General features: G+C 36.8%; 2 protein-coding genes across 2 annotated transcripts; one reads left to right on the forward strand and one right to left on the reverse strand.

Moving 5' to 3' along the window:
• Positions 1-3,440: 3,440 nt before the first annotated feature.
• napsa (napsin A aspartic peptidase) lies at positions 3,441-10,405 on the reverse strand. Its single transcript, XM_067381549.1, has 9 exons — positions 10,184-10,405; positions 8,143-8,332; positions 7,927-8,050; positions 7,723-7,841; positions 6,698-6,897; positions 6,032-6,154; positions 5,779-5,923; positions 5,496-5,594; positions 3,441-4,158 (listed from the first exon to the last, which is right to left on the reverse strand). Exons 1-9 carry the CDS (start codon positions 10,249-10,251, stop codon positions 3,997-3,999), a joined length of 1,230 nt encoding a protein of 409 aa, XP_067237650.1. The 5' UTR covers positions 10,252-10,405; the 3' UTR covers positions 3,441-3,996.
• Positions 10,406-14,551: 4,146 nt separating this feature from the next.
• Positions 14,552-19,476, forward strand: chadla (chondroadherin-like a). Its single transcript, XM_067364423.1, has 9 exons — positions 14,552-14,713; positions 16,032-16,226; positions 16,357-16,512; positions 16,706-16,851; positions 16,968-17,206; positions 17,603-17,880; positions 18,034-18,726; positions 18,882-19,048; positions 19,113-19,476. The coding sequence occupies exons 1-9, from the start codon at positions 14,552-14,554 to the stop codon at positions 19,474-19,476; spliced, it is 2,400 nt and encodes a 799-aa protein (XP_067220524.1).
• Positions 19,477-20,228: the final 752 nt, after the last annotated feature.

The raw sequence follows: 20,228 nt of genomic DNA on the forward strand, positions 1-20,228 counted from the left end.
GTTCACGAATCCGCTCAACAGCGCTCAAAGCGTCACATTTTTAAAATTTCATTATCGACTTTGTATTGCGGTTGGTACTTTTGACAACACATTTTACTAGTATTATAAGCAGTGCTACTGGAGTAATGTTATGTAAGCATTTTTATTTGTTGGTAATATAGCATACATTGCTTTTCTTCATACTCTTAAAGGTCGCTCATAGAAATATGATGTTATTGAAATGGTTGAAACGGGTTATTTCACACTGCTGAAATGAGGAGAAGCTAAACACCTGAATTAATCATCAAAAAAATGTTTAAATGCCTTTAGAATGGCTAAACAAAGAGCAGATGTGATTTTTATTGTATTGAAGCTGCCTGATAAACCAAGACAACCCATGCAGACCTCCTTAAATCTGTAGAATCATTTAAAAGATTTAGGAAAACAGAAATGGAAGGATGTTTCCCCTCTTGTCTATATATTGTATGAGGATGTGTGGGCTATAAGGAATGTTTGGATGAACCGAAAGGTATTGTGTGCAAAAGATGTACAATAGCCTAATAAAACAGAGACATTTTAGTATTTTTGTACTGATTGTACAGATGTAACCAAAAATAGGTGTGAAACTATTTATGTATGTCTTGTTATGATCATACTTTATGTGCTCGGAGAGTGTCGTTTGATAGAACAAAATATAAAATAGGCTACGTCTCTGCTATGAAACGCCAAAACTCACAGCCAGGAGATCACGTGTACCGAAGTATTTATTTTGCTTGTGTAACCGGAGCACCTGTGTCAACCTGTGTAATGTAGCAGATAGACATTTATCTAGCAAAATATGAAAGAGCAGCACCGAATCCAAAGTATATCTGCTAGTGGAGTTCAGTTCAGCCTAGAACTTTGCATGTGATGCTTCTGTACTTGTTTCATTATTTCCTGATGATTTTTATTTTTATTAAACAGCACTTTGTATCATTTATTCTGTAGGAGTGATTTGTGCCTCTGGTCTCTGTGCTGCAATACAGAGAAAAGGATTAAAATAAAATGGAGTAAAACTGTTTTAGTGTTATTGTGATATTTGTTCAAGTCTTTAATTCAGTGAGTTCAGTTATTCCAATAGCTGACATACAGCACTGCGCTAATGTTTGGGGTCAGTAAGATCTTTTTTTTTTTTTTTTTTTAATGAAATTAATACTTTTATTCAGCAAGGATGCATTAAATTGATCAAATTAACAGGGGAATGTATCATATCCACGAATGTTAAACAGCATAACTGTTTTTAACATTAATAAGAAATGTTTCTTGATCATCAAATCATGATAATAGAATGATTTCTGAAACCTGCGTGAAGTTGGCCCCCCACCCAACGCAAAACGTCTGCAAAATAGTCTTTATCGTTTGTGCCTTAAAAATTTTGTTTGTGCTGCTTTTGGTTTTTTAGATATTAAAATAATATTTATAGGTCATTCTGAGGTCACTCAGCCCCACATGTTCCAAATTCACCGAAAATAGTCTCAAACGTTTGTGCTTCGTTTGTGCCGGTAAAAGTTTAATTTGTGCTGCTTTCGATTTTAAAATATTAGACTTTGAATTATAGATGATGGCGTCACTCAGCCCCCCCCCAGATGCTCCAAATTCACCCAAAATAGTCTCAATCGTTTGTGCTTCGTTTGTGTCGTAAAAATTTTTGTTTGTGCTGCTTCGGTTTTTTATATATTAACTTTTATAGGTCATTCTCAGGTCACCCAGCCCCCCACATTCTCCAAATTCACCCAAAATAGTCTCAAACGTTTGTGCTCCGTTTGTGCCGGTAAAAGTTTCGTTTGTGCTGCTTCGGTTTTTTATATATTAACTTTTATAGGTCATTCTCAGGTCACCCAGCCCCCCACATTCTCCAAATTCACCGAAAATAGTCTCCTTTATTTGTGCTCCGTTTGTGCTGGTGAAATTTTCGTTTGTGCTGCTTCGGTTTTTAAAATATTAAAAGAATTGGCAATTCATTCTGAGGTCTCTCAGCCCCCCACATGCTCCAATTTCACTACAAACAGTCGCAATCGTTTGTACCGATAAAGGTTTCATTTGTGCTGCCTCGCTTTATAAATATTAGACATTGATTGCATTGAAATGAATGACACTGAACGGCTGTAAATGCAAATCGCATAAGAGCATAGTATAGTGACTATAAGGCTATATACCAAAGCATAGACTTTTAACAGAAATAGTAGGAGCAATGTGATTTCAAATTGTCTGTTTGCTTTCCTCCTTTTCAGTGACAAGCGCGTGTCAGAAACGGAAAGCTGTTGCATCAGAAAAGCTGCATCAGTCCGTGTAATTCCTTCAATTAGCCTACGTCAAGAAAATACGACTTATTTAATTGTCTAACTAAACCAAATCGAAGAAACAAATAAAGGCATTTGTTTAATTTGATTTTAATTGAAAGTAAACAAAGACAAAAAAGAATTGAGCCTTTTTTTTGTATTTTTGGTTAAACAAATTAGTTTATGCTTTAAAATTCGTTTCAAATGTGTGGGTGGCCCCTAAAATACTCATTTTGGCTTTATGTGGTCTAAAACATTGAGGAAATTTTTATTTATTTGTATTTATTTTATTCTTAAAAGGCCTAATTAAAACCTAATGATGCAACGTTTCACTCGTTATTACAAGCAGTTATTTGTTTTTTATTCTTATAAATAACATAATTTGTGTTTCATTGGAAAAACCTAAAATATCAGAAAACAGTGGAAGGGATTGCGCAGGCGCCTCCGCGGACAAGAGAAGTATTGTTGTGCTCTGCACTATAGATGTAGGCTATGTTTTTAAAAAATTGTACTGACCCCAAACTTGGTAGTGTATCTTCATAATCACATATAGTTTTCATGACTTTGAAATTAGATCTGTTGAAGGGAAATCAAATTAACTTCAGTGGCATGACAGAAGTTCAGCCTAAGGTAAGAATTATAAATCAACATTTGTTGTGGTTGTTCATGTTAGAGAATGATATGGTGGCACATCAGACTGTCAAATTGAATGTCCTATGTGTCATATGATGGACATTTTGCTCGGTCTCTTACTGTAAGGTTAGAGATGTAATCAAATGAAATCCGCTTTAGAAAGATCTCTCACACACAAACACATATATATATATATATATAAACTCCAATTTTTAATCTGACATTTCTAAATCTTATTTATATAAAGCTATTTGAGGAACTTCTACAAATAAAGATCTGGGGGAAAAAGAAAAAAAAAACCTGCTTGCACTGGTTTTACCCCACATTGGATTCAACAAATCACATTCTAGCAATTTAGTTCAGTTCTCAGACAACTGGTTTATGGCAATGACCACTTTGACATTTCCCTGTGTATTTACAAGACATTAACTTCCTTGAACTTACTTTGAAAAATTTAACAGTAGACAGCCATCGAAATACAATGTTTGAGCTAAACACAAACCAAACAAACAACAAAAAAAAAACTTTATTTAACTCCACATTTGGAAGACATTTTGCAGCAATTTGTAGTTCAATGATTAGACAAAGCTGACCAAAACTACTTGGTTTCTTACCAGAAAGTTCACTTCAGTTTGAGTAATCGAGTATAATATACCAGTGTCAACATTATCAAAATGATACACATACAGAAATCAACTGACAAGAGAAAACTCAAATACACGAGTTACAAAACTAGAACTCTACCAGCAATTTAATCCATCTTTAGCTATTAATAATTTTGTAGTAAATTTAATAAAGTATAAAAATAAAAAAGCATAGTTTGTCTCCATCTATTGAAATTTAGTGCAAAATAAAAACACAATAAGGCTTCAAGGGGAAGTAGAGACCCTAGGTAAACAAGTTTCAATCTTGAAAAAGTATCCTGTCACTTCAAACATTTGTTAATGTCCTCATGTTGATGCTGCGGATTTCAAATGGCAATACATTTTCAAACAAATCAGTGGTTTCAGTATAGCTAATGGTCCATTAGATCCAGTACAATGGCATAATGTCATTCACTCTCTGTTCACTTGGCAGGAGCAAAGCCCACGCGGTCCGCCTCCCTGTCAAACACAGTGTAGTAGCGGCCGATGAACACGTCTCCCAGAATCCACAGTGGCCCGGCGGGAGGCGGGATATCCATGGCCATAAAGCCAGACAGACAAACACTCATACCAAAATGAGTCACCTGCGAAGAGAGAGAAATAAGCTAAATTGATTTCAATTATTCACTTGAAATGCAACTTGCTGATTTTTCCACTTTGTATTGTTACAATGTCAGTAGTATATGTAAATGAACAATTTTCACTCATCATCAATGTTGCCTAGAACAGTGTTTCTCAACCAGGGGTCCATGGACCCTTTGACATAATGCCAGGGGGTCCTTATAAAATATCTGAATGTGATTTTTTTTGTGCGTGTATATTTTGACATTTGACATGTTTCCATAAAAGAAGACAATATATGTATAACTGACTATATGAATATAGGACAAGTCACCTAATGTAGCAGTAAATTACACTTGATTGCATTTGTTTGTCACAAAGACATTAATGATACCAAGGGGCCAGTTTTATTCTGGGGTCCTTGAGGATGGTTCCAGATATGACGGGGGTCCATTACTCAAAAAAGGTTGAGATTCACTGTCAAATTCTCATTTATTTGTCAGCAAAAGTCCACCGGATGACAAGTTTTGACAGCTTCAGGGCTTTCATGAAAACTACAGCATTTTTGTATCCCCACCCACCAGTGTTGAGTCTAATGCATTACTAAGTAATTAATTACAGGAATTCTTTTTTTATGGTGAAAATGGTACACTATGACAACAGCTTTCTTACCTGTACACGGCAGCGTTTTACTTCAGGTGGAACTGACAGAATGACAAAACTTTCTTTTAGTTTTCCCCTCCCTTTGGCCTAAAATACGGTGTTCATGGTCATTCAGTTTGAAATGTTGACTACAAACACTGATGTTTTTCAGATTTCCAGTTGTGGCTTTCTCTCCATATTTACGATTCTTTTTAGCCTTTTCCCACTGCCTACATTCAACGAACTGAATCCTTCACTGGAAACCATAGTAACTCACTCCCACTAAACGTTTACGCTTTGAATTTTTGCAACCAGGAACAACGTAAGTCGACTGCGACTCCATTATGACTTAAAGTTTGCTAAGAAGTATTTCCTACTAAAGCAAGGCAGTATTTGACTCTGGTCAAGCGTGTCCATAGCAGACTGGTTGGAATGGCCTTGGACGGCAACATGCCCAGTGCATTATGGGTGTTGCAGTTTTCTTACCTATTTGGGATACAACAGCCTTTTTTTCCTTTGTTTTCTGTAGTCCGGTAGCACCGATTTCAAAAACGTTTCCACCTTTCTACTGTATAGACAGCCAAGTTTTATTGAAAGCCCATTTTGCCAGCGGTGACATACCCCTTTAATGTTGCATTAATTTCAGAAGTAGTACCCGTTTCTAACCTCAGCAGACTACAAGGAAACCCCAGCAAATTCTGTAAAAAAGGGGACGTACCTGCAGAACATAGTCCTTTCCAGTTAAGTTGAACATCTGTCCTCCCAGGCTCAAGGAAACAACAGGAAGTGATGGAATCTTCTTACAGTCAATCCAGTACTACAGAGGAGGAAACGCATCAAAATCTTTACATTTGTCCCACTATATGCAAAAATAAACACATAAAATAAATGATTCAAAATATTAAGTGTCATTGACAAATATATGTTCTTCTTATAGACTTTTTAAAACCCACAGGAACCCTGTATATACGTTTTGATATTTTAGCTGGAGTTCTCCTCACCTCTCCCATAAGCAGTGGTATGGCTCCGATAGCTTTCTGCAGGGCCCGCACCTCTTGAACCGGCCCCGTGATCATTGACGTTCCTGTGTCAACAATTGCCTGGCATCCACTTTTGCAGAGGGTAAGAGTGCCACCCACTTTAACCCTGTGAAATGTGGTAAACCAAAATCAATTTCTCTCTGTCCAAAACGAGGGCTCATCCTTGAAAAGCCACAGTCTTGGCTGTTGAAACACAGTAATGGTGATCACATACTCATCCATCTTTATCTGCCAGTAGGCTTTTCGCGTGACATTGACGTAATGCAGATCGCCATCGAAATACTGCTCGTCAAAACCTCCCAGCATCAGCTCACCTCCAACCTCACCGGCAGGGTCTCTGCACACAACATTTATTAATAAGATTTACCATGTTCATTAAGCAGCTGCGACGACTTTTAGGTTTTACGCACATTCAAAGACATTTGGTCACCAAAATGTCACAAAATGTCACACGTTTGTCACAAATCATTCAGTTAGTAAAAGAAGCTTTTTATACAGACAGAACAATCCACTATTGTGTGATAAATTGGCCATAACATGCACATGCGTTTTGGAAACTAAGGAGGGGGTGGCACTGCTATGCAAACAGTAATGAGAGTCATGAGTTACCGTTTAACAAGAATAAATACAATTCTTTCATGCACAAGGTCAAAATATAAAGTCTAAATTTACAGCCACATTCTTCAATACTATGAAACTAAAATGGAGAAGAAAATAGAGGAACCTCAGATAAGGAAAACAAGGTCATTTCTGAGTTCCCTCCCAAACTGTCCCATTACGATATGAAATGTCCACCCATTGGCTAAAATAATCTGAAAAACAAGTAAAACGAAACTTGAAATGGAGTACCGTGACCCAAGAGCAGAAGAGAGAGCCTTACCGGTTGATATAAAAAGAGAAGATATTCTGGGGCAGGATTTTGGCAGCCATGGCCGTGTCAAACACTGGCGTAATCCCATCTACAGAAATGGTGGGGTATGCCATTCCCAGGACGCCATCAAAACGTGCCACCGCGAACACAATCCCAGGCTGTTTAACCGCCTCTGCAAACTGCTGGTCTGGCACCTTCAGCCCTGCCAACTACAGACCGAAACAAATTCACTGATGGTCAAAAGTTTTAAAATGTAATTATTCCTGTGTTGTCAAGTCTTCAGTGTCACATGATCCTTCAAAAATGATTTTAATATTCTGAATTGATGCTCAAGAAGCACTTCAATCAGGCACTAAATCAGCATATTAAAATGATTTCTGAACGATCATGTGACACTAAAGACTGGAGTAATGATGCTGAAAATTCAGTTTGAACATCAATGGGATAAATCACATTTTAAAATGTGTATTAAACTAGAAAATATTTATTTTAAAATGGAATAATATTTCACAATATCAATGTTTTCACTGTGTTTTTGATCAAATAAATGTAGCTTCGGTAAGCATAAGAGACTAATGGAAAATTGTTTTAAATATTTCAAACTTTTGGCCGCCGGTGTAAATATTACATTATTAAATATTAAATATTACAAAAAAATTTTTTTTATAAAAAATAAAAAAATATATAAAAAAATAATAAAATAAAAAGTTCAAGTTGAAATAGAAAATATTAAAAAGAAAGCATTAAAATGAAAACTGAAAATATAAAAATGAAAGCCAAGATATTAATAAATACTATAATATTATATAAATAATACTAAAAATAAGACTGGCATCAGCAATGGCAACATTATTGGTTCATTTCTAAACAAGTTCAAAAGAAACTACTTGAATTTTAATAAGTTTCTTACATAAGGCTATCAGATTTCTTTGAAGACCTCTAATATAGCATTGGAGTCAGTTGTATGATGCTTTTATGGTGCTTTCCTTGTTATTTTGAAGCTATTACAGCTTTCATGAACTGTCTTTACTCACAGTGACTGTATCCTGACTGATGAAGCCAGAGAGACTCCCTCTGCCGTACCGGATCGAGAACTCCGTGCCATTCTGAACGTACGTGCTTGACTTCTTAGAGTTGTAGCGATGGTGCAACCCTGACAGACAGTGAAAGAACAAAGTTACTAAAGAAAATAAATAAATCAAATACAGATCAATGCCGTCATGCAAAACATCACTCACAGCACGCTATATCCAGGTAGGAGCAATGGATAGATGGAACCCAGAGGTTGGATGATCCAGTGTCAAACAGCACAGTGAAGTCCTGAGGAGGGGTTCCAATACTGATCACTCCAAAATACTGGGCCTGAAGAGGGAGTAAGGACAACCGGACTAGTTATATGCCTTATGCAAGAATCAAAAGCATAAAACAAGAGATACAATACCACATTCTCTTACATCCATGAAGTTGGTGAGTTTCTCTACAGGTGGTGGTAGTTGTGTTGTTGGTGGTGGTCGTGTTGTTATGAAAGGGGCTGTAAATTTGACTTTGGAGGTTTTCTCTCTGGCCATGGATTTGATCTCATCAATAGTCCTCCCATTGTCTGCCAACATGCGGCGCACAGTGCGCGTCTTGTACAGAGGAATTCTAGAGATACAGCAGCGAGAAAGCATCTGAGCATGTGTACTTGCTTCCAGTAGTGTCTATAAAACTGTCAAAAAATTATTTTCCCGAAGAGTGCTTACACGTTCCATCATTACAAAGGCGTTGCTATGTTTTGCTAAGATGTCGTAATGATTATTCCAGATAACAAAAATATGTTCCAAAGAACGTTTTGCTAACATTCCCATAAAAACCTTATATTAGAACGTCCTCTAACCATCTATATGTTTTAAAAAAAAATTCTTGGTTATGCGAACATTATGGGACCATTCCGTTTTATACATTTACCAACATTATGGGAATGTTATAATTGAATGTTCTCTGAAAGTAAGTAGTAACATAAAAAAAAAAAGAAAAAAAGTTAGACGTTAAAGGATTAGTCCACTTTCAAATTAAATATTCCTGATAATTTACTCACCCCCATGTCATCCAAGATGTTCACGTCTTTCGTCAGTCGAAAAGAAATGAAGGTTTTTGATGAAAACATTCCAGGATTATTCTCCTTATAGTGGACTTCAATGGAGCCCAAACGGTTGAAGGTCAAAATTACAGTTTCAGTGCAGCTTCAAAGGGCTTTAAACGATACCAGACGAGGAATAACAAATAACGATATGATTGGTCATTTTCTTTCATAAAAAAAAAAAAAAAAAAAAAATCTATACTTTTTAACCACAAATGCTCATCTTGCACTGCTCTGCGTCACGCATTACATAATCACATGGAAAGGTCACGTGTGGCGTAGGTGGAAGTACCGCTGTAGGGCGAAAAACTCATTTTCTCCTCCAACTTCAAAATTGTCTGATATCGTTGTTTTACATTTTTTGTGTGAAGCCGTTTGACTTGGTTCTTGCACGTTTGCTTTGTAAACACTGGATCGGTACTTTCACCTATGTCATGCGTGACCTTTCCAACGTGATTACATCATGTGTGGCAAGACAAGCATTTGTGGTTTTATATATTATTTTAGAAAGTGACCAATCGTTTTGCTAGATAAGACCCTTATTCCTCGTCTGGTATCATTTAAAGCCCTTTGAAAGTGCTCTGAAATTGTAATTTTGACCTTCAACCATTTGGAGGCCATTGAAGTCCACTATAAGGAGAATAATCCTGGAATGTTTTCATCAAAAACCTTAATTTCTTTTCAACTGAAGAAAGACAGACATGAACATCTTGGATGACATGGGGGTGAGTAAATTATCAGGACATTTTCATTCAGAAGTGAACTAATCCTTTCATTGAACGCCCAACTAAAACGTTCTGTTCATAACTGAGTGAACCTTGCCAGAACTTTGGCTGCGCTTACCAATTCACGAATCTTTAAGTTCATTAAAAAGATCCGAATCTTGAGAATGACTCGTTCGTGAATCGGACATGGTTACGTCAAAATAATATAACGCTTCGATTGTAATCAAAGAAACTCTTAAAACTGTGATGCAAGATTATTTTATTATAAATAAGCGTTTCAGTTTGTTGCGTCGCTCGTTTGCATTAGACCAAGTTAAACAATGTCGCACTGCAGTTCACACATCGCTAGTTCAACTTCCTGATCCAAAGCACCAGTTGATGCTTTAGTAAGCTTTTACACAAAACGTCCCAAGCAACAGTTGCAGCATGACTAATATTAAGAAATTTAATGCGTCGGATTTTTTTGATTTAAGACTTTCATTTTATTGCGGTACAGATAAAATTAAAATACAGCGAAAGTTAATGTGCAGATTCATCATGGTGCTGTTTAAGATTTAGAAAGTAAACTCTTTCATGAATAAATACATATTTATGTAAATAAGTGCAAGAAACACAAAACGCGCTTCCATCGATAATAAATAAGAGAATTACCTGATTATTGCTTGGCTGTCCCCAATTAACAGCCAAATTAAAAACGCGAACAGGTGAAAGTGATTCATTCTCTGATCTTTAAAAGAAATAAACAGTTTTACTTCTTCAGATCAAAAACAAAATTCAAGTTTGTTTGCAGAAGCAATTCTGAAGTACGTTTTTCATCGCCGCCCCTTGAGAGCAACTTATATATCCGCAAGTTCCTCTCGGAGAGCTTCGTGCAAGTTCGGGGCCTTCCGTTCATTCTTAGACCTGATTGGCTAGCAGCACTGATGTAACACTACTATTGGGTCAAATACAAATCAGTCAAGTTCAATTTCACACCCGCTTCTTCAACATCTGAATAAAACTGGTTTACAATGACAGGTCGTGTGTTTATGATTTAGTATATTTAAATGTGTGCCTAGATCTCAAGCAAACATTTCAAAAATTTCAACAATCAGTGCATTTCTCTGTTTACAATCCAAGTATGTAAATGGTGATGACAAAGAAATATGCTTCCTCTTTTTCGTTGCGGATTATGGCAGTAACCAAAGGAGGAAGTGAAGAAGGCCTAACCAACAAAACCTAAACGCAAATTTTTCTCTCTCAGTTATTTTAACAAATGATAGGCCTAGCTTACTACTTTACAAACGACTGCATCTTGTTTTTCTTGACTTGTTAGCATGGATATTACGGCCCCTGCTGGTAGATGCCAGAACTACATCATTTTACGAACAACCGTTTCTTCAGTCATTCAAATGTTTAATTGATGGAATTAAATTTATGGATTTTTCCTTACTTTTTTTTTTTTTTTTTTTTTTCAGGGAAGTTTTAAAAGTGATGGATAAAGAATGTGTGAATGCCGTAAAACAGTTAGCAATTCTGCTGTAATAAAGGTCTGTTGGTTAACATTTTTTTCTGTAACCTAAATATTATATTTTTTCGAGTATGTTTTGTAACTTGCAGACAGCTGAAATATTTCTGAAAGCATGAAAAAATAAGCAATGAGTAGGGAGAGCAGGGACGAAAGTACCATTTTTCACAAAAATGTAATCTTAAAAGGTAATGTTTTAGACAGCAACATATTTTTGCTGTGGTCAATAACAAGTGTGGACCAGCAATACCAGGTGGTATTCTGAATGGCTTCAGTATATTTTCACTTTGAGCATAAATTGCACATTTCGACCCGGTCAGGTGGGTCAAAAGTAACACAACAATAGGCTACAAGCTAGATTTTTTGTGTTAGTCTTATTTTTATTAAATATAGCTATACCTGACTATGACCTTGTTAATATGTAACTGCAAACATATTTTGTCTTTTATCTTTGAAAAAAAGTGTGTATATATATATAAAGTATATATAAAAGTTTATATATATTATATGTAAAATGGGGGGGGGGGGAGAAGAATGTCAATTTATTTTTTGTTGAAAACATTTTTTCAACAGTGTGAAAAATGAAAATTAAATTAGAATAATATAAATTCTCAACATAATGTAACAGTCATGTTTCCAATCCAGCTGTTTTTATGCATACATTCAAAATATGCATCAAAACATCTGAATAGAAACACTGCAAATTCAGAGGTGGGTGTGCAAAAGCTAAGGAATGGCTAAAAACTAAATGTGACAATGGTAAATGTAAACAGACTGAGTGAATAAATGGTGAGAAATCAGCAACACAACATGTCCAGAAACGTCCTCTCATGAACATCCGGCTGAATCAGACCTCTGTCTGTCTTTCTGACCCTCACTTTTGGCATATTCTGTAGTATGACACATACATGTTTTAATAAATGCTGGAACGCAGAGAAAGTCACCACAATAGCAGTGGGACAAAATAAACACTTGTTGCACTGCATCGGGAGAAAAAAAAGTGTTACTTTCATCCCGACAGGAACTCCTGATATTTAAACCCAATTTACTTACTGAAAAATTCTGACAAGGCAACCTTTATGATGTGTTACTCATTATAACTTATTATTGTGACACGTGAAATGAGAAACACAACTTATTTTCTGGACCATGGGGAATAACCAAATGATAGCTATTTGCAGCTCCGTTAACAGTTTCGTGCTGAACTATGGAATGCACATGTAGACATCACATCAGGTAGACACGGGCTTGGAGGAAGAATGCAGGAATGGGGGAAGAGGCGTGCCTGTGTAAGAGGCCAGCGCTGTACAGCCAATCATCACTACTGATGCAGATGCAGACGCTAAGTTTAGTAGCAAAAACCTGTAATGGAAAGTAACACAAGAAAATATTTCCTCAGTAACAGCAACTGATCCCTGAACTTTTACCATTCTGTGAATATATAACTCTCAAGGATTTGGGTAAAGTGTTGCATCAGAGGTGAGTTTTTTCTCCATTCATTTCTACATCTCTGAAATAATAATATATATTTTTTTATTTACAATTTAATATCAGTCCACTTAAAATGTTTTCCATCTCATCAAGACATAGGCTACCACAATTATTGGTTAAAGGTTCACATTCATTATTAATGAAATCCTCTGAATTAGCATAAGATTTTAAAGATGGAAATGAGTAAAACAGTTCTTTGTCTTTCTCTATCCATTCACTAAAGGTTGGAGCCACTGTGAAATGTGGTACCACTGTGTTAATTTGAACAGAGCAGAATGGGATCAGAGGTCAAAATGCAAGAATTTATCAAAGTTGTTTAAAAACAAAAAAGCAGCCTATATATATTGTGTTTGGGTTGAAATAAGAATAAAACCTGTAAAATAATTCAAAGGACTGTTGGTTCTCATGTTAATTTTGTTGATCACTCAAAGGCTTGGGGTCAGTAATTTAAAAAAAAAAAAAGAAGAAATTAATAGGTATGCTTTTAATTAGCAAAGATCATAGTTAAGAGTATGTGTTCCATATACTAAAGTGTTAATAATTATGGAAACTTAGCCTCATCATTTTAAAACACCACCACACGCCACTGAGAACAGTGTTTTACGAGCAAACAGCAGAAATGACAAAAAAGACCGTGGCAGCTGAACTCTGGCATCTGGGGAGCGACCTGCCGGTGCCAGTAAGAGTGCCAGCCCCTGCTGAAAAAGTATTACTGTTTCCACAAAAATATTAAGCAGCACAACTGTTTTCAACATTGATAATAATTAGAACAGTTTCTTGAGCATCAAATCAGTATATTAGAATGATTTCTGAAAGATCATGTGACACTGAAGACTGGAGCTTTGATCACAGGAATAAATTACATTTTACAGTCACATAGAAAACTGATTTTTAAATGGTAGGGGAATTACAGTTAGACCACATAAAGAGACCAATATGCTCACTGAAGACCAGGAGTCAAAGCTGAAGTTCAATCGTTTGCTGAAGACAAAGTTCTCCACATTTCATAGGCCGTAGAAAATGAATAAGAGGATGCAGACTCAAACTAACTGAGGATACAGAAACACTAGTACTCATAGTCACATGGATAACCAGTTGACGTAATTTCTACAGGTTCTGATAGCTTAACTGTATATGGTATTCTGTTCTTTACACAAATTAGGTCACTTAAAGACATTATCTTTGGCACACTTTGTCCTATATAAGAAACTTCCGGAAGGACTCTTCTCATCTGCAACGCTGTTGAATTTTCCCGTGGACTATTCTTTTGGCAGGGTCACTTGTGTCTCATAATAATAAAAACCCCCTCTAAGCACAATTAAATAAAACATAGGTGATATCTTTTCCCTTCAAGGTTGAGTTTTTGTCAGGACATGAAAACATCCACACATCTACACATGATTCACTGTCATAGTTTATAGTGATAGTACTAAGTATGCATATGTGCTAGTGGATATGTAATGTATTGTTGACCTTCATGACCTTAGACACAGCAGAATAAATGCATAAGAATAAAGTTAAACCTGACTAATTCTTTCTCTACAAAAGTAAGTAACTATGATTTCATAGTCAATATATAATACAAGAGGGATTGCAAATCCACCCCCTTCAAAGTAATAATAATAACATCAGTATATTTACATCAGTCTATTTTTTACATATTTGTCAAATAAATGCAGACTTGTAGCCTTGGCAAGCATACTTCTTTCAAAACTCGTACTAACCCCAATCTTTTTAACAGTAGTGTAATTTTTCATTTTTATATAATGTATTACTTTGAGGAATGTTCATGTACATATAAATAAATGGACAGGCTAAATTCTTTACATGTGAAAGAATATGCCTACTGCACCTGTATAGAAAATGTAAAAATAACAACCACAAAAAAGCATTTAAGTCTTTGAATATGTATTTAAAACAACTTTTCTATTATTTTGTCATATTTAGCTCTTTCCATTATGTTCAAATGCAAATAATAATCTGTTCCCTTTGCAGTCATACAGTTGGAGGAGGTCGCTGCCATGACACTGATAGTAGCATCATGTCTGCTTCTGTTTCTAATGACCTCTGTGCCTGCGGGTCAGGCTGCGAAGTGTCCGCGCGTCTGTGTCTGTGACAACACAAAGCTCACTGTGACGTGTGCAGGGAAGAATCTCACACATATTCCACCTACCATAAACGAGGTGAGTGTGACTTTCAACATTTATTAAAGAAACCACATGAAAATCATGCTCGTTTCTTAAAATCATTTTCATAGTTCATTGAATGATCTCTTAGAAGTTTGCTTTTGCAGAAGTCTGCATAGTCTCCACCATTAAAACAACCAGAAGATGCATGAAACTACATGAGACATTCAAATGGATTCAGGAGAAATGTTTTAATTTATTTCTTTTATATCTTGCCATCCTGGAACGAAGGAACACAACCAACAATACTCAGCGAACACAATAACGTATAATGCAAACGAGGCTGAACACTAAACAAAGGAACCTAAGGACGTAAAGGGATATTTCACTCAAAAATGAAAATTATGCCATGATTTACTCACCCTCAAGCCATCCTAGGTGTATATGACTACCTTCTTTCAGACAAAAATAATCTGAGATATATTTATAAATATCCTGGCTCTTCCGAGCATTATAATGGTAGTGAATGGAGGCATAATTTTATATTTTTGGCTGAACTATACTATCCTATTCGCATACACTGCCCTCCAAAAGTTTGGAAACACCCCTGGCAAAGTGTGGTTTTGGACGATATCAGCATAAATCCTTATCATTTTTAGGTGCAAATACATTAAAGTAACTTGACATTATCATTGAAGACCAGCAATAATAATTTTCATTTTGATTACATAATAATGGCAATATATACATGTCAAAATCAGACATGCTCCTTTGCCAGCTGTGATGCCTGGTTACTGGTTTAAACTTGGCCCAGGTTTGTATTGATTTTTGGGTCAGCACACCTTAATAGCTTCAACAACTGATTGCCAATTAAGTTTAGATACAATGAACCAATTAGAACCCAGTTTAGGTCAGATAAGCTGCTAATGGTGCATATTTTGATGAATCGAAAATTTAATTTTTTTCTATGTATAAACTGTTTATGTAATAAAATATGTTTTTGTAGTTTGTGTTGTCCCTTATCAGTGCAAAATTATCACAAATTAAAAAGGATTCATGCCAAAATTGTCCAAAACCCCACTTTTCCAGGGCGTTTCCAAACTTTTGGAGGGCAGTGTATGGGTGAACTATACACAGGTTTTCATGATGCATTGTGGGACCTTTTAGAAAATGAATGGTTCAGTTGACTATAAGGATTTTGTAAGATGGCTCTTAAAATGGCTGACTCCCTGATCAGTGCCCTGACTACTGAACTAGAGAGCTGATTGAGATTTACTCTAAACATGTCCGTGACACATATAGGATCTGTTAGCATTATTATGAGCATGGGGATCAACATCTTCATATGCAGTATTTGTAAATATCTTTATTTCAGATCACAGTAAAACTGGACCTGAAGAGGAATAATCTTGGGGAACTGGCTAAAAGTGCCTTCAAACAAACCCCCTATCTGACCCACCTGAACCTGCAGGGGTGCAGTATCCAGTCTGTACGAGAGGGGGCGTTCCGGGGACTTTCTCGTTTGGTGCAGCTTGACCTCACTAACAACAACATTGCCATCCTCTACCAGGTTTGTGGTGCTGGTATCTTCTTTGAAATGTGGAAGTGTGTTAATTTTAGATGAATGGCATTATTATTGGTCAAAACCTGACTATTTATGTGTGTTTTTATCAATGTTTGTACTCTCTCCCCTCCTTTAGGAATCATTTGATGGTTTATCATCACTGAAGCAGTTGTATTTAGACCGCAACCGGATTGAAGAGATCCACCCTGGAGCGTTTGCTGCGTTAAACTCTTTAAATCTGCTCTCCCTCACTCATAACCAGCTAGTCTACCTTCCTAACATGGCATTCCAGGTAATAATAAAATGAGCATCAAATCAGCATATTAGAATGATTTCTGAATGATCATGTGACACTGAAGACTGGAGTAACGAAAAATGATCTGAAGTTATACTAATTTTGATGGTTTGGTTTGAAAGATTAATGTGATTTATGACATGCAAATCATTTTCTAACTGAATAATTCCCAAATATCTTTGTCCCCCAGGGTATGTTAAATATCCAGTTGTTGTGTTTGAGTTATAACTCCTTAAATAATCTTGCGACAGAAGCCTTTGCTGGTCTTCTAGCACTTACGCACTTAAACCTGGACCATAATGAACTCCAGTACTTTCCTACCAAAACAATGACCAGGTAACACCCACTGAATTTTATTTGATTTTGGCACAGAAATTTGCAAACAATGTTAAATACTGTTGATGATGTTAGATATACTCTGGCATTCTCACTGTTATCTCTCTTTGTCTCAGATTGGTGGAGTTGACTCATCTAGATCTGAGTTTTAACCCCATGACATATCTGGTGGAGGAGAGCGTGTCGATGCCAAAACTCACACATCTGTCTTTGAACCACATGGCCCTACAGGACCTGTCTGAGTCGGCTCTGTCTCTGTCTCCCTTTATCTCTCACGTGGACCTGAGCTACAATCAGCTCCCTTACATACAGGCCTTCACAGGGTCCTCACAGCTCACCAGCCTTAACCTCACCGGTAACCATGAATACAGCATTGCCAGTGTTCTCTCAGTATTTGATTAACAACACCACTGCTTTGGCTCTGAGGGCCCAATATACTCATCTTTGATCACTATTTTGACTGTTTGTTTGGGATATTTCTTTTCTTTTTTTTTCTTATTTACAAAGTACTAATGCTGCTCAGATGGAAATTAGAACTATTCCAAAAAACAATTGTCCGGACCTTGGCCGGGAAGGAAATATAGAGACCAGATCTCTTGGATTAGAACTCTAATTAAATACCCCTGTTGTATATTGTTTTTCTTACATTTCAATTGCTGTAATTCTGAAGAGTATGTGATTTTATTAATTTAAAATATCTCATAATTCATAGATTTCAAAATAAGACTGTGAAGTGATCTCTCTCCTTCAGGGAACCCCATCAGATGCACATGTTTGCTGCAAGGGCTGAAGAAATGGGCGCTGAGCTCAGGAATCAAGCTCTATGGGGCCTGTGCTTGGCCGCCACATCTCTCAGATGAACCTCTAGAAAATGTTCACGAACAAGACCTCCGCTGCAGACCACAGGATGAGTTGATGCCGGATGTGAATGATAAAGAAGGAAAAGAAGAAGATGGAGTGCCGGAAAAGGCCATGCCAACAGCCAAGCCACAGAAAAAGAGCAAATGCCCAAAGAATTGCCAGTGTGAGGTAAGAAAAGTTTGGAGAAGCGTGGAGGGAATCTTAGTTATTTATACGTAATTTACTAGATTTCTTATTCTTGTAATAAACGTATTCTAAATGTCCGTCTCATCCCATTTTCTGTTCTCCTGTTCTGTTCTCTGTACTCTCAACACTATCAAGTCCGCAGCTCAGCACGCTACATGTGAGGACCGTGGTCACACTAAAGTGCCCACTGGTTTTCCTGGCAACACTCTTCTGCTTGACATGCGTGGCAACCATTTCCATTATCTACCTAGCAACAGTTTTCCTGGTGTCCCCAAGGTGGTGTCCCTTCACCTGGATGGCTGTAAGATTCATGAGATTGAGGGTGGAGCTTTCCAGGGCATGAAGGGGTTAATGTACCTCTACCTGTCCGACAACCAACTGTCCTCCCTGGACGCAAAAGCCTTTGAAGGTGCCCATGAGATCATGTACCTTCACCTAGAAGACAATAAGCTCACTCAGTTTCCTTCTTCAGCTGCACTAGCTCGCATTCCCAAACTCCTCGAGCTGCATCTGGAGAGAAACCTCATAGCTAAACTAGAGCCTTCAGGGCTCCTTTCCACAGTCCCTCAGCTTACAGGCCTCTACCTCAACAATAACACAATCGCAACCATAGTGCCAAAAGCTCTGGATCCAGCACCCAAACTGGATGTCCTTCATCTCGGAGCTAACATGCTAACGGATGTCCCGAGTGATGCACTAGGCCATGCCCCTCTTTTATCTGAGATCCACCTCTCAGGGAATCCGATTCGCTGGATTGGGCCAAATGCATTCCAGGTGGTGGCTGGAAGTCTAAAGCACCTGCACATTGATAAAATGGGTCTTCAAAAGGTAGAGGAAAAGCCGTGCTGTTTTTAATGACAAACTACACAAGATATTTTATTGCATGCATTATTGAATGCTAAAGAATCAACAGTTAATCCTTGCTTTTTCTAATCTCTGTAATGCACAATGTTCTCTTTCTTCTTGTTAATTTGTGGTTGTAGATGAGTACGAGGTCTCTGGCAGGGTTTGGTCCTGGTCTGCTGTCTTTGTCTCTCGAAGAGAATCAGTTAGAGGAGTTGCCTGACCTTTCACCTCTTACTGGCCTTCAAAGCCTCACGCTCAACAAAAATCCACTAATGTGTGACTGCAAATTGCTACCATTTTATAGGTGAGATGCATACCAGTGAAATTCATATTTATCCATCCATCTATCTAAACTCTATTTCTTTCAGATGGTTGGAAAATGCAAGTCTGAAGGTTGAGGCTGTGTGCGGTTACCCCCCTGAGCTGCGAGGTCAGGCCGTGATAGAGGCGGTCATCTTTAAGAACTGCTCTAAAGAAAATACTCATTCCTTCAATGAGACCTCTATCCCCACCAAAGCCCCTAAACCCAACAAGCCCAAACCCATGCAGACCACAGCAAAGGCCAAACCCATACCATCTGAATCTAACCCTAAACCAACAAAGACTAAAATGACAGCGGCACCAAAGAAAAATGAGTCCAACAAACTCAAACAGGTGCGAGTCCCGAAGAGAACCAGGCCAAACAAGAAAAAAAGAGGAAGGCAACCAAGGATTAAATTATCATGGAAATGAGCCGTTGGGTTTTTTTTTTATTTAAACTAAATATTTTACTGTGTGCAGAGGTGGGTAGTAACGAAGTACATTTACTTCGTTACATTTACTTGAGTACATTTTTGGAAAATTTTTACTTTTTAGAGTAGATTTAAATGTGGGTAATTTTACTTGAGTACATTTCTAATGAAAAATCTATAGTTTTACTTCGCTACAATGTGCATTTTATCATTGTTTTTGTTCAGATGTTCAGCGGTTATGAGCGCAAGCACATGTAAAAAGTTTTCTCTTTTCTTTCAAATGTAGCTGTACGTTATTATTATACAAAAATGATATTTGGGCTACAGATGCCAGAAATAATGCTAGTCTCTATTGTGTAACATTGTGAAACAGTAATATTGTGAAATATTATTACAATTTTAAATAACCATTTTCTATTTTAATATATTTTACAAAGTAATTTATTCCTGTGATGGTAAAGCTGAATTTTCAGCATCATTTCTCCAGTCTTCAGTGTCACATGATCCTTCAGAAATCATTCTGATATGATGATTTGCTGATAAGGAGACATTTCTGATTATTATCAATATTGATTCATTGATGAATAGAAAGTTCAAAAGAACAGCATTTATCTGAAATACAAAGCTTTTGAAACATTATACATTTGATTACCATTCAAAAGTAACGTTAACTATTAAGATTATTACTTTATCTTTTACTTTGAGTAAATATTTCTACAAGTACTTGTACTTTTACTTGAGTAGTTTTTGGAT

The sequence above is a fragment of the Chanodichthys erythropterus genome, chromosome 3 (genome assembly GCF_024489055.1).
Source record: "Chanodichthys erythropterus isolate Z2021 chromosome 3, ASM2448905v1, whole genome shotgun sequence".
In the NCBI taxonomy this organism is placed as follows: Eukaryota; Metazoa; Chordata; class Actinopteri; order Cypriniformes; family Xenocyprididae; genus Chanodichthys; species Chanodichthys erythropterus.